The sequence below is a fragment of the Pholis gunnellus genome (assembly GCF_910591455.1).
Source record: "Pholis gunnellus genome assembly, chromosome: 22".
Lineage (NCBI taxonomy): Eukaryota > Metazoa > Chordata > Actinopteri > Perciformes > Pholidae > Pholis > Pholis gunnellus.
This window is the reverse complement of record NC_136549.1, coordinates 3,782,873-3,796,431: the sequence shown is the minus strand read 5'-3', so window position 1 is coordinate 3,796,431 and position 13,559 is coordinate 3,782,873. Positions and strand designations below refer to the sequence as shown.

The following is a 13,559-nucleotide window of genomic DNA, read 5'->3' as shown; positions in this document are numbered from 1 at the left end:
CGTTAAACTCCAACGAAGAAGAAAAAACCCGGACCCATCCAGAATTATAACTTCTACATTTATTTTTGGGGGGTTGGGTGGGGGGTGTTTGTTTTATTTTATTTTAATTCATAATTAACATTATTGTGTTTAAATAACTATTACAAAGTCATGTTACACACTCCGGTACAGTAGGTGGCGGCATGCACCTTAAACATTGGTTTGTAGTCCGCCAATAAATTGAAAGAAGAAGAACAGCCGGACCCTCCAACAACAATGGCGTCCTCCACGACGGGAGACGGCGTGAGTGAAGCACAAACAGGGAAAAAATCGAAAAAGACTAAAAACCAAGGTGAGTTATTGATGACGCCGAGTCGAACTCTAATCTTTGACACCCAGCGACCTATCCACTGTGAAGCAGAGCTGAATGTTGTCGCCTTTTTGTGATGTGTGTACATGCCAGTTGCGAAGCACGCATGAATTAGCTTTAAGCTAGCAAGGGAGCCACCGTGTGTTGGAAACATGTGTTGATATAACCCTACCTATATACATTTCCCCTGTTTGGCGTTCACTTCACACCACGGCAAACTACCGAACAATTATATTTTAGTTTTTTTTTTTTGAGGAAGTCTTTAAAGCGTTTTTAGCATGCCCCAAATAACATCTAAACACATTACTCACCCCTAAAACTCAACGCAAAAGTAATACCCATGTTCTTTGCTTGTACATGGAGAAACTGTCCAATACTTTTGCTGGGGTCAGACATTATTAAACACGAGTTGTTGCACATTAGCTACTCACCGACGTCTCCTTTCTCCTGGCAAAGTATGTGCGAAAAATGATATGGAAGGTTTGATTTTGTTTTATGAAACACCGCTCTAGTATAGAAGGTCCTTACAGTTCGCTAGCTACCATCCACGGCTGTTCTTTTGAACCCCTCATCTTTTAATGTTCCTCTGAACATCTTTGACAGAAAAGCACTACAGCCATGTACTTAAACACCTGTGTGTTACAGCAATGGTAGCATCACTCCTAAAACAACCAAAGTACAATAAGACCGGGTGCCCTATGTGTACGTTGGTATCCTGGACAGACAGTTTCTTCCATGTTAATGGAGGAAATGGTATTTGGGTTGTCTGTGGGGGAAAGTAACAGGTTTCAAACTTTCCATGTTTCTGATATCTGCGTCATGCAGTGGATGAATCTGAACTCCTGACTGTTCCTGATGGATGGAAAGAGGCGACTTTCACCAAAGACGACAATCCCCGGGGTCTGCTGGAGGAGAGCAGCTTTGCCACCCTCTTCCCCAAATACAGAGAAGCCTACCTGAAAGAGTGCTGGCCACTTGTGGAGAAGGCCTTGGAGGATGCAGTAAGTTCACCGAATCAGCTCAAGCTTTTTCCAGACACACAAAGTGCTGAAAACGGACCGCAACGTTATTGGACCAAATGCGCTTTTATGCACATAGAATTTAAATGTCATGGGTCACTTAAGCATGGGGAGATAACAGCAGGGTTTTTGAAGAATTGGACTATGCAGCCCAAGGCAGTTGAAGTCATTTTATGACCATTTTTGCCCATTTTGGATCTTAGAATTTATATAGACATAAAGAAAAGATCTTTATGCTGATCAGAGCTGCAACTAATAGTAATTCTACTCGATTCTAAGTTTCTTTTCTAATCAATTCATACTTTAATCGATGATAATATTGTGGTTGCAGGAGGGTGAATTTATGAAGATATTTGTTGTCAAAGTAGGATACGTATTGAAACTAACTAAACGGGCTTTAAGGTTACATGTTACTTTTAATGAGTATTAAAAGTAATGTGTATTTTAAAGCCTGTACATGACCCCTCAGTATGCACATGAACCTGGCTGGATTACTTAATTACCGTCGGGCTGAATTGCAGCTCCTGCACCAAACGGTTTAATTTAGTTTTAAACACCTGGTGGTGTTCAGATCTTAACGAGGGTGGATTTTTGTTCTTCTCAGCACGTCAAAGCCACTCTGGACTTGATTGAGGGAAGCATCACAGTTTGCACCACGAAGAAAACGTACGACCCGTATGCCATCGTGAGAGCCAGAGATCTCATCAAGCTGCTGGCCAGGAGTGTCCCGTTCGAACAGGTAACGATCCGAGGACACTGCTGTCGTCTAGGGTTGTCGTCCATTAATCACGGTCTGTCTTGTGGCACATGCCACATGTAGATTTTGTTTCCTGCAGATTGCTCCTTGTGCTTTTAGAAAACAAAAGAGCGACGCTAATGTATTCGGTCGTTTTGCTTCCCTGTTCGTACTGTTTTTTTGCTTCCAGGCAGTGCGGATATTACAGGATGACATGGCGTGTGACATCATCAAAATCGGGACCCTGGTGAGGAACAGAGAGCGGTTTGTGAAGCGAAGACAGCGGTTGATTGGCCCCAAGGGCTCCACCCTAAAAGTGAGTCCCATACCAATATCAAGCTTTCAAAAACACACCTCACACCTGCCAGGAAGCAGCTCTTATCTCAGAGATACTGCTTTCTTTTCATTGTTGGTGATTGTTAAAATGTTTGCCTGTTAAACTCAGTGGAGCTTTTAACTGGGTGATAAGGGGCAACACAAGCGCCACAGTTAAACCATCTAACCCTGTCTTCAGTCATTACCAAGACAAGTAATAAACGTAGCATGTCCTCTAATGTGTTTACAGTTTAGAATATTGCAGGTTCCAGAGAAGGCTGTGGTGCTGGAAAACTTACTGCTGAAATAAATATAAAAGAAATGTCTCCAGACACCCGATATTTTTTTTCCTGATATACACGTTGAGCATGTTGACTCTAGAAAATAACAAAAAGAGCCATTTTGCCCTATTTTCCAAAGCTTAAAAGCTAATAAAGTTTTATATATAGTTATATTATATATTCAAGAACTATAGTTTGTTGTATTTATGAAATTATAGAACAAGAATAAAGACAATTCTTGACATTTTATTGCTATTTTCAGTGACAGTATCACCTCAAACTCCAAGATAAGAGGTGTTCCCTTTGAAAGATTGTCCACTGTGCAAAAAATACAATAAAAATAACCGTTATTTATTTCCATGTTATTTTTTGCCATGTCCACACTACTACATTTCCATGTTTTGCTCCGTTTCCACTGAGCGTCCACACTACGCCGGAGTTTTCAAAGCACCTAAAACGGATATGTTTGGAAACGCTCCCGAGGATGGATAAGTTTGAAAACTCCGGGGTTGCTTTGTCGTGTGGACGGCGTAAACAGATACATTTGGAAACGATCACATGTTCACTACTTGATTGGTTCTTAGCAGTCACGACGTGTCCTTCCCTGATTCGTCACGCCGCTGTCAGGTGACCGTTTCCCGGAAGATTACAAACAACAGTCTTGATTATTGATCAACTACCCGGTTAATTCAACATGGACAACTGATTACAGGTGTTGCTGACCTTGTTGTCTTTACTAGCAGCTGTTGTGCAGTTAAAGTCTGCATTTTTGTGGAGGAAGCAGCTGTTATTGGAGCGGCGTTATCAGCCCTACCGAGCGGACGTCTGAAGTCACGGTTAGCGGCTTTGAGGAGGACGGACACAAAGCGGAGGACTTTCCTTTTCTTATTATTGTTTATTCTTCTTATTTCTTAACTATTGTGAAGTCCACACATAAACTATAAAGGAACAAAACATTGATTGCTCTCCAGGACAGAGACTTCAGACACCAGCAGAGCTACGAGTGAGAACAGACAACAACGAAACTGAGGAAACGAGCGAGAGACGTGTGTTGACCACATTTATGGACCATAATCTAGTAAAGTTTTATGTGTACGGGCTAATTCTAAAGTAAATTTGATGTGTGAGAGAGAGATAAAGCAAGACCCGCAGCGCTGTAACTAAGTCTGACCAATATAATTTCTAAAACTTTCCATGAAATGTGTCTGTTTGAGTTTATAGAGGAAGATTAAGTATCAAACACGACCTTTCATTATTAAAGACTACTTTATTAACGAAGCAACCAATCTACTTCCTGTTCACACCAGCACCCAACCGCATGCCCAGTGTACGTGACTAGTCACGTGATATTCGTTTTCAGGCGTTTCTGGACGGAGATCATCTCGAAAACGATGCTGAAACGCCGGGTGGACGGAGATCGTTTTTGTTTGTTAAAACTCAGTTTAAAACGAAAACATATTAGTGTGGATGTAGACTCAGGGAGCCGCAACAGAGGGGCTGAAGAGCCGCATGCTGCTCCGGAGCCATGAGCTGCCGACCCCTGGTCTAGGGACACAACGGTGTATTTTGGGAAAAATGTCACTAGGTGGCAGCATTGCTTGTAATCAGCCACACATTTTGACTGTATCCTTGTTACCATTAGCAGATCCTTACTTTTTAAGTCACAAGTGAAATGCTTTACTTTGCTTTCCTGTCCCGTTTCCCCAGGCATTAGAGTTGTTGACCAACTGCTATGTGATGGTTCAGGGCAACACGGTGTCGGCCCTGGGGCCTTACAACGGCCTGAAGGAGGTAAGGATTCACAGAGCCTCTTTCTGTTCACAGGAGTCTACTGATAATATAAAGGGTGCAGAAACTGGCCTCCAGTAGGTGATTCACAGTTTGAAAAAAGAGCTAAATGACCGTTGGTAACCCCGCACTGTCACTAACTGCACTCATTGAAGCAGGATCAACAGACAGACAAAGCGCGCGCTTTTTGGGGATTTATACTTGTATTATATAAAGCTGTTAAATGTTTATACCTACATCTGTTCTACTTTATTGCTCCCCTTTTTTATTCTTTATATCTTTTTTTCTTGTTTATTGTAAAATAAACAAGAAAAGGAGTGGAGTGGAAACCGGAGCCAAATTCCATGTATGCGTAAGGTGCAACACAAACTCCCCTTAGATTGAATTAGGCTCTGCTGAACTCAGCTGGAGGTGTGATGAGACAATTATCCCTGTGAACTCTGGCCAGTTGCAACAGTAAAAAGTATCAGGATCCAGCAATGAATGATAAAATGAAGAGTTGAGCCCTATTTCACATAATAAATGAACATCTTTTTATTTCATAATGGCATTTTCCATATACATTTTTATCACATGTTTTATTACAGTGGTGTCATCACTGTCTGCTTTCAGCCAATCACAGCCTGTCTCTTGAGCAAGCAAGCAAGCAAGCTAAACATCTGCTACCAGACTTGGCGAGTTAGCTCCTGATAGCAAGAGCATGAATTTAACCGTGCTACTGTTGGTGCTGATATCCACATTCAGTCATTATGACAGTGAATGGTGACATACTGAGTTGTGTTTCAATAAAACATTTCTCAGCCATATGATCTCATGTCATTTGAAATGACATATCCCACAGAGGATGTAGAGGCATTATATTTTTGTCATGTCTCGTTCTCTGTCTTTTAGGTACGCAAAGTGGTGATGGACACAATGAAGAACATTCATCCCATCTACAACATTAAGGTACGTTCAAGCCGCTGACAGAAACCCGGCGGCTTTACTGGATAGATTGAAATGTTTGGACGGACTGCAATCATGCCCAATGAAGATACTTTCCATCCTTGTTCTTGATCTCCTGACTGAAATAAACCCCTCTGGGTTTGAACGCCAAGGCTGGCTCAACCTGGAGCTGAGGGCATGAAAGAGCCGCAGACGGTCCGCAGCACTCATTGTGCTCATAGTAGAGCCATTCGTACGAGGCACAAGGTTTCACTGTTTTAAACTTGTCTAATTGTAACAAAACTGTGGAGCAGCCGTGTCGGAGTAGTCCTGGGGACAGATGCTGAACAAACGGCACACTGCTCTGAACCGAGGCGCTGCTCATCTTCATCAGATGGCAGAACAAGCTCGAGGTTGCCCAACCACTTCTGACCCACTTCTGACCCACTTCTGACCCACTTCTGACCACGCCCGTGTGGGGAGCTGCTTTTTACTCAGAGGCCAAAATGAAAACCTATGCTCCTCCATCTTGACTCGTCAGAGATGTACAGATAACTCATTGCATCCATGAAACGTTTGTAATCGTCTTCCCGGCAAGAGCAGCCGAAAAACATCTAAAGCTTATTTTAATATGTCATGTTTTCATAAACTTGATACACATTGTCCCCATTTCCTGTGGTTCTTCCACCATAAAGGCCGACAACTGCCTTCAAATTAGAAGACTAGCTAAATAGACTATTCATATATACAGTGTTAATAAAACTACATTTGAGAGCAGACGGCCTGTGGCGTGACCGAGTATCACATTCTTGTTACTTTTCCTCCCACCACCACCAAATCCATCAGACACTGATGATCAAACAGGAGCTGTTCAAAGACCCCGACCTGCGGATGCAGAGCTGGGAGCGCTTCCTGCCCAAGTTCCGCCACAAGAACCTGGCCAAGCGCAGGGAGCCCAAGAAGAAGAGCGCGAAGAAGGAGTACACACCATTCCCTCCAGCACAGCCGGAGAGCACGGTCAGAAGCTTGCTTTAAACACCTTTATTCTAACATTCATAGTTGGTGATAACTGCCTCTGTCTCGTACATGGAGAACACAGTAATGTTAGCTTACTAGCTTCAAGAGCTAAAGAGAACCGCATGAGAATCGCTTGCTCATACAACATTGTGTTCTATTAACAAAACGGGGATTGTTGATCCTTCGTTTGAACCATGTTATTGAGACTAATTTAGATTCTAACTTTGATTTTTGTGGATCATCTTTTAGGTCGACAAGGAGCTGGCCACGGGAGAATTCTTCCTGCGTGAAAGTGTGAAAAAGAGGAAGAAGATGGAGGAGATCAAGGTGAGCACTGAGTGGATTCATCTCCTGCAGGGCTGCAGTGTTCACATGCCTGATATTACAGTAATGGTATCCAGCTTGGTTTTAGGCCTTTTTTCCTGCTGTTGAAAAAAGGTAAAAACAGAAGCTTCGTTGAAAATTAGCTTGATTAGTTGGCGTGATCAAATAAGTGCAGAGTCTCTGTAAAAGTTTTCACAAACATGTTGGGACGAGGAAAAATGACATTGTATTCTGGAGAACTGCCAATGGTGTGACTCACTGTTCCTCTTTTTCAGGTGAAACAAGCCGAAGCGCTGACCAAGAAGCAGGAAGAGCGGAACAAAGCTTTCATTCCTCCTAAAGAGAAGCCTCTAATGAACAAGACCAACAAAGGTAGAAATAAGGGCGCAAAGCTCCATCTGAGAACAAATATGTGTGAACCTGTTCACTGCAGTAGTCCAGCTAACACCCCCCCCCCTCCCGCTTTGTTTCTGTCACAGCTCCTACAGAAAGCAAGTTGGACATCGAAGCCATTAAGGAGAAAGTGAAAAAAGCCAAAACCAAGAAGCTGGGGGCTCCTCCAGTGAGCCCAGCCCCCCCCACCATCAAGACTGCGGGCAAAAAGAAAAAGAGCAAAACAAAAAACAAAGGCTAACCACAGACTTGCACCCTGGTAGTTGTGTTGTGTACCATGTGATGTGGTATTGGTTTGGCAGTCCTGTTGGACAGATTAAGGACTCTTCATCACACGTGCTGGTTAGAGGATTATACTCAGCAATATGAACAGGAAATCCTCGTATCTGGAGACCAGTAGTACACCAGTGAGTGATGTCATACATTGTCTTCTTTTCTGCCTCATTTGTTTTCTAACTATTGTCCAGATTTTGAATGGTCAGTATTAGGTTTTCAAATGATGTTGTCGTCCTTCCTGTGTGTTCAGGAAGAGGCCGACTCCATCAGATGGAAATTAAATGAAAAAATTAAAGGCATATTTTTAACATCCCAGACTTTAAGGCGAACTTTGATTCCTTTTGATCATGACAAACAAAATAGAAGTACTATTTGGGGGACATGATACAGGATTATAGGATTCATGGGTGGTCGGATCACAGGATTTAAAATTGGGTCCATTGTAGAGCTGGACCCTTTTTTATTTTTTTTACTAAGGAATTGTTGATTGTTTCTTTTTGTCTCAGTGGGAGCAGTTTAACAATCTGTAAACATTTGCTAAGAGCTGTTTAGTTGCTCATATTGGTTTTCCAACTTTCACTCTTCTTTTGGCAATTTTTTATACTTTTTCTGCGTCCACCAGCTCCTGATGGACACATCTGGCTCTCTAGCTGCTCAACAATGTGCTATTTGCTAACTCGATCTGTCTAGCTAGTGTGCAGTTGCCGTCTGTGACCAGGGTTGACGGAATGTTAAATGCTATGTAGAAATGTAGTAATTTGACATTGTTGCTTATATGAACATATTAATTAGTGCAGCTTAGACCTAATGTAACTGTAGCTGCACACCACTGCAGTAAAATGAGCGAGCACAGTGGACACTTTAGTTTTCCCTCCCAAACTTGAGGTTTATTGGGTTGCTTGTGTCCTCTCGGATGGCTTAATCTGGGGCTAGCTAGCTCACTACAAAGAAGCTGGTGGGTGAAACGCATGCATTTATTCTCCGTTTATGTACAGCTGTGATAGGACTTGACACCGGCTGAACAAGTCCACGTCCTTTAGGTCACCTCAGGTGGTCTATTCAGCAGAAGACATCGGGATAAAAGTGGCGGACTGCATACGCTGCGATGACGGTGACGATGAGGGCAATGGGTCGGGCAACCAGAATAGTCACATAATTGAAGCCACTGGGGTCAGGGTCGGGGTCGGGGTCAGGGTCCCAGTCTGGAGTCCAGTTGTAACCTGGAAACACCAATGAAGTGGTTTCAGTATTTGTACCTTGCACAGCTTTGTGGAATTTGTATTTCACTAGCACCATGTTTAAAACAATTACCCTTCAAGCAAAGTGAGGTTGTGCATTTTACAACCCAGTCGGAACAAACTGTCTTTTTTTAGCTTGTGTACCGTACTTACTTTTCTGTGAATCTCTTTCTTGGCTACCTGCAAAGGCAAGATGACAGAAACAGTTAAAATACACGCCTCTCTTTAACAGATACATCGTGTGTTTGTGTCAGTAGGAATGCTGAAAACATGGAGAAGCGCTTGTGTTTTTTATCTCCGCTTCCTTAAATTTGTTGTCAGCCGTTTTTCGAAATGATTCAATTGTAACAATCTCAGAGGTCACAAAAACAAAAGCCAAATGAATAAAATGTGGTTTGGGTGAAAATATGCAAAGGTAGCCACAAATATTGGTGATTTGTGAGAACGACACTCAAAACCAGGATATGAAGGACAAAATACTCACGGCAGAGATTCTTCTCACAGGTGCCTTCACATCCAGAGCAGCCTGCCCCTCCCTGTTTATATGGCCGCCTTCTGTTCACATTACCCCTGCACAAGGAAATATCACCCAAGTTAAATTGCTTTCCCATACTGTAGCTCGCAAATCTTTGTTCATTCTGGGTTAATCTTTGCTCTGAACTTCCGCCGTCTCGTCTGATTGTTTTTTCTGAAATTGAGGGTCGGCTGTATCAGTCACATTGTTATGCTTTGAGATTTGGCCATCTAAAAAGTTCAGCTTTAAAGGTAAGCCCAGCAATGTTCTGTTTATTTTGATCAACAAATCTCCACCAGTCTTATTTCCCAGTTTGTACGTCCTCTATTCCTTTACTTCGCCTCCTCTCCTCGCACTTTAGTCCCGCCCTCTGGAGATGCTAGCACAGGAGGTGAGGAAGACATGCAAGGAGAGAGGAGTCAGGAGTCAAGGGTTTAACAAATGAGATATTGTTCCCTCGGAGTGTCATTTTTAAGCAATATCGGTTAATTTTAAAATTCCGTAAGAAATTTTGACAGTGGCTGCTACTGCCCGAAGACGTCGCAATATATGTTCACGCCAATATTGCCGGTAGCATCGTTGAGTTTCAATTGAGATATCGCTTCTCTCTTTTCTGCATTTTAGATTCATACTCTTGGATTGAATCTTATGTTCGTGATGGACCGTCCACAAATGGCTCCTGTCATTTCTGTATTGGAGATATACATCTTTGTTTGAGATACATACCTTTTGAAAATTTCATTTCTGTATTTGTGATGGAATGACTTGAACTTAACATTTCCAAACATGAACCTCGTTCTGAGCTTCATGATTAAGATAGTTATTCTGTGGGGCTTTTATTTTGAAAAGGTGGGACTGGGTGGGTGAGAGAGGGGGAGATGAGACAGAATCATGTTTGACACACATATATAGAGGTTATTAAATGACAGAGGTCTAACAATGCCTTTGACTGAATATCTCCAAGTCATTGGTGTGTGTGTTGTAGTGAGAGAGAGAGAGAGAGAGCGTGCGTGTGTGTAACTGCTTTGCCATGGTGAGGACACACCTGGTGTTAGAGGCAGACTGATTAAGAATCATTACAGTAAACTGATTTTCAGCAAAACTCCTGCCTCCCTTTAACAAAAAGCAGGAGTCTGAGTGCCAAAATATGGGTATCATGAGAAAGATAAGACTGCCAAACGAGGTGATCTGGTTTTTATGTTTGTGGTGTTAAATATGTGAGCTCCAGGGCAATATACAAAACTGGTACCGTCTGCTTTCTTTGAGAAATGAGTGGTCAGATTTAACATGGAGTCTAATGGAGCAGCTGGCTGGAGTTCATGTCGCTCTGCAGCTCTTTGAGCCAAATGTGTAAGTCTGTTGGATTCCATCGACATATGTGTGCGACAGCACAACATTTCCATGCTTTTTGGCCAAAAATGGTGTATAAAGATTGTGGGACTCGGCGCAATTTGTTCGTAAAAATCACAGAATACCTTTCATGCTCTGCTCCACTCTGACAGTTATGCCCTCACTCTAGCGCTGAACATTCCGTGCAATACACACCCATTATAAAATCTGAAACGGACCCAACATTTTCCTGAAACTTAAACGTTGACTTAATTAAAACTGTGCTAGCTATCAAAATGCCCATTTGGCTCCATAAAGTCCAGCGTTTGGTCAACGTTTTAAACTTCAAATCACTGTTCTACGTTAAAGTAAGGCTCGTCAATGTGGGCCCAAACTTAAAGTGTTTTTTTTTAGCTCTCTTCATGCCGAAACCCCTTTGAAGTGAATGGAGACATTTTGGTCCGAATTTCGGGAAAACCGCGTGGCGAATCTCTCTAGAAAATACATTGCACACGATTCCCAATCAGGCCGCACGTTTTGATGTATTTTTTGCGCAGGTGTTGGCAGCGCTGTGTGAGGAGAAGCGCATCAAACTTTTGTACTTTCGCCTGGAAGAATGTTAAGCCCGATGGATTATACAGGACTGTCTCAGAAAATTAGAATATTGTGATAATCCCCATACGTGTGATTTAGTTTACTGAACCAAGCTGAGTGTTTTTCAAGGCTCAGGAAACCCTTGCAGGTGTTTCGAGTTAATTAGACGATTCAAGTGATTAGTTGAATACCCTACTAGTATACTTTTTCATGATATTCTAATATTTAGAGATAGGATATTTGAGTTTTCTTAAGCTGTAAGCCATAATCAGCAATATTAAAAGAATAAAAGGCTTGCAATATTTCAGTTGATTTGTAATGAATCCAGAATGCATGACATTTTAGTTTTTTTAATTGCATTACACAAAATAAAGAACTTTATCACAATATTCTAATTTTCTGAGACAGTCCTGTATACAGTGCGCTTTGGCACAGGCAGCTTTACTGCCTTGGTGCTACAAAGCCACACAGCTATTAACTGTATTGGTATACAGCTGTATTTTATTCTACTTACATGTATACTTTATAACATGTGTATGTATAACATGTGGTTGCGGTGAGTACCACCCTTTTTTTTCCACATGAAACCAAACTTCAGCCTGAATCACGAGAAGACAAATGTACACAAAGGGCGTGTAGAGGACATTTGACATCACCGGAGAAAAATGCAAATTTAAAAATGTTCAGCCTTGTTAGTGCACCCCTTAAATGTACAACGTTAACAGTTTTCTAAGTGATCAACTCTGAAGTCTGTATTGGTGGACGTGTTCAACTCACGCTGTAGCATAGTTGCAGACAAAGATGACACCCTCTCTAGAACTGAAGCTTGTCACACCATTCGGGCACAGCTGGGCGGCACAACCAACCTTGTAGCTGCTTCCCCACACAACCTGGAGACGAGGAATGGGTTAAATTATGCAACGTAGACCGGTTATGACACAATGAGCAGTTCCTCTTTGATTTCACATTTAACATTTCACCACACAAAAAAAACCCACAAGCAATTTCTCATTAAGTTTCCAAAGAAGTAAGCACGCACCTGTGTGTAGTGGCCACAGATGTTTTTGCAGACGGTGCTGTTGTAGTTGTAGTCTTGTTTTTCATCCACCCAACGTTTTATGGCCTTCAACGCATCAAAAGATGATGGTGGGTATCCTGCCCATAAGTTTTCTCCCACAGAGGAGAAGGTAGGGTGCACGCGGCGGACATCTTTGAGGTAGGTGTTGTGTTCAAACACACAGTGCCTTGCCCACGCTCTTGCAGTAATGGCCAAGCCCTCGTCCCATGTCTGAGTGAACAGAGGTAGAGAATATGAAGCAGTTGTCCTTTGGTATGAGCCACCTTTTTTAAATTACGCTTTTAAAAGGGTTTGTTCATCCCAAAAATGAATGGAATGAGAGAAATACAAAGTTGTGTGGACAATGGCACAGTCGCTAACCGGATAATAGTTAATTTAAAAGGCGTGCACCATTGACTCCTGTCCCATAATTGTCTAAAACCCTGCGTCTTTTGTGAAGCCATTTGTATTCAACAGAGGGTTGAATTTAAACTTAATGTTGCCAATCAGCTAATAAACTAAGATAGCTTCCTCTATTTTAGAGTTTCTGGCTCTTCATGGCTGCTGCGTTTTCAAGTTACTTGCAATTAGTCAATGTGGCAAATTCATGTTTCATTGTGCACTGAAGTTGAACCTTGCACAAAGGATTTGTGATTTCCTTTTCTCCTCAAAGTATACATTAGCATTTGGTGATAAAGATTGTGAGAAATCGAAATGGCCATCGTGCCTACCATGTACAGCATGTCGTTTGCAGGTGGACTGACTGACGACCGCGCGTCGTTGTGTCCCCTCACACATTCATCAATAAACTCCCCATCTGTGATTTCTGGCAGTGAGGCTGAACACTCCCCGGAGTCCAGGATCATCCAGGCCCACAGAAACATCCTCACCGCGCTCCTCATGCTTCAAAGAATACCCCGCCTGAGGCGAAGGTTCAGTATCTGTGGTTTGTGAAATACACTTTTCAGCCGTCAAAATGGAACAGGAAATTACACACTCAAGAGGAACAGGATGCATGTGCTACTTTTGTAGCACAGTGAATGTGTCACCTCGGGCACTTTTCACACCATGTGCACAATGAAGTTGCCATTAAGGGTTGAGTGCGATGTAGTTTGAGTGCGATGTAGTTTGGTTTAAAATAGGTGAGCAACAAGTCTGAACATGTTACTCATTGTTTTCCAGCTGTTACCTTTTTGTTTGCTTGTTGCATTGCCTTGTGGGACATTAGTGTAACAGCACACTCAGAATCAAGGTTTGCTTTTTTAACACACTTTTCCCATGTGAGCACACTGAGCATGCTTGGAATTGGTGTATAGCAGGGGTCACTAATAGGCGGACCGCGGTCTGGATCAAGACCCAGACGCCGTTGTATCCGGACCCTAATACCATAGATCAGGGGTCTTCA

At 42.4% G+C, this 13,559-nt stretch overlaps 2 protein-coding genes across 2 annotated transcripts; one reads left to right on the top strand and one right to left on the bottom strand.

Moving 5' to 3' along the window:
- Positions 1–227: 227 nt before the first annotated feature.
- On the top strand, positions 228–7,737 carry krr1 (KRR1 small subunit processome component homolog). The gene is made up of 10 exons (XM_079183467.1): positions 228–331; positions 1,175–1,350; positions 1,973–2,107; positions 2,295–2,420; positions 4,408–4,491; positions 5,380–5,436; positions 6,259–6,429; positions 6,679–6,756; positions 7,029–7,125; positions 7,233–7,737. The coding sequence occupies exons 1-10, from the start codon at positions 256–258 to the stop codon at positions 7,385–7,387; spliced, it is 1,155 nt and encodes a 384-aa protein (XP_079039593.1). The 5' UTR covers positions 228–255; the 3' UTR covers positions 7,388–7,737.
- Positions 7,738–8,142: 405 nt separating this feature from the next.
- On the bottom strand, positions 8,143–13,059 carry glipr1a (GLI pathogenesis-related 1a). The gene is made up of 6 exons (XM_079184187.1): positions 12,886–13,059; positions 12,137–12,385; positions 11,875–11,987; positions 9,145–9,230; positions 8,814–8,840; positions 8,143–8,642 (listed from the first exon to the last, which is right to left on the bottom strand). The coding sequence occupies exons 1-6, from the start codon at positions 13,054–13,056 to the stop codon at positions 8,482–8,484; spliced, it is 807 nt and encodes a 268-aa protein (XP_079040313.1). The 5' UTR covers positions 13,057–13,059; the 3' UTR covers positions 8,143–8,481.
- Positions 13,060–13,559: the final 500 nt, after the last annotated feature.

Bases quoted from the DNA above. Each gene is read 5' to 3' on its own strand.
- krr1 (XM_079183467.1), top strand. From the start codon at position 256: ATGGCGTCCTCCACGACGGGAGACGGCGTGAGTGAAGCACAAACAGGG. The intron at 2,108-2,294 runs GTAACGATCCGA...TTTTGCTTCCAG, and splicing joins GGAGTGTCCCGTTCGAACAG to GCAGTGCGGATATTACAGGA. The intron at 2,421-4,407 runs GTGAGTCCCATA...CCGTTTCCCCAG, and splicing joins CCAAGGGCTCCACCCTAAAA to GCATTAGAGTTGTTGACCAA.
- glipr1a (XM_079184187.1), bottom strand. From the start codon at position 13,056: ATGAGGAGCGCGGTGAGGATGTTTCTGTGGGCCTGGATGATCCTGGAC. The intron at 12,386-12,885 runs GTAGGCACGATG...CTGTTCACTCAG, and splicing joins CAAACGACATGCTGTACATG to ACATGGGACGAGGGCTTGGC. The intron at 9,231-11,874 runs GTGAGTTGAACA...TTCCTTGTGCAG, and splicing joins GTCTGCAACTATGCTACAGC to GGGTAATGTGAACAGAAGGC.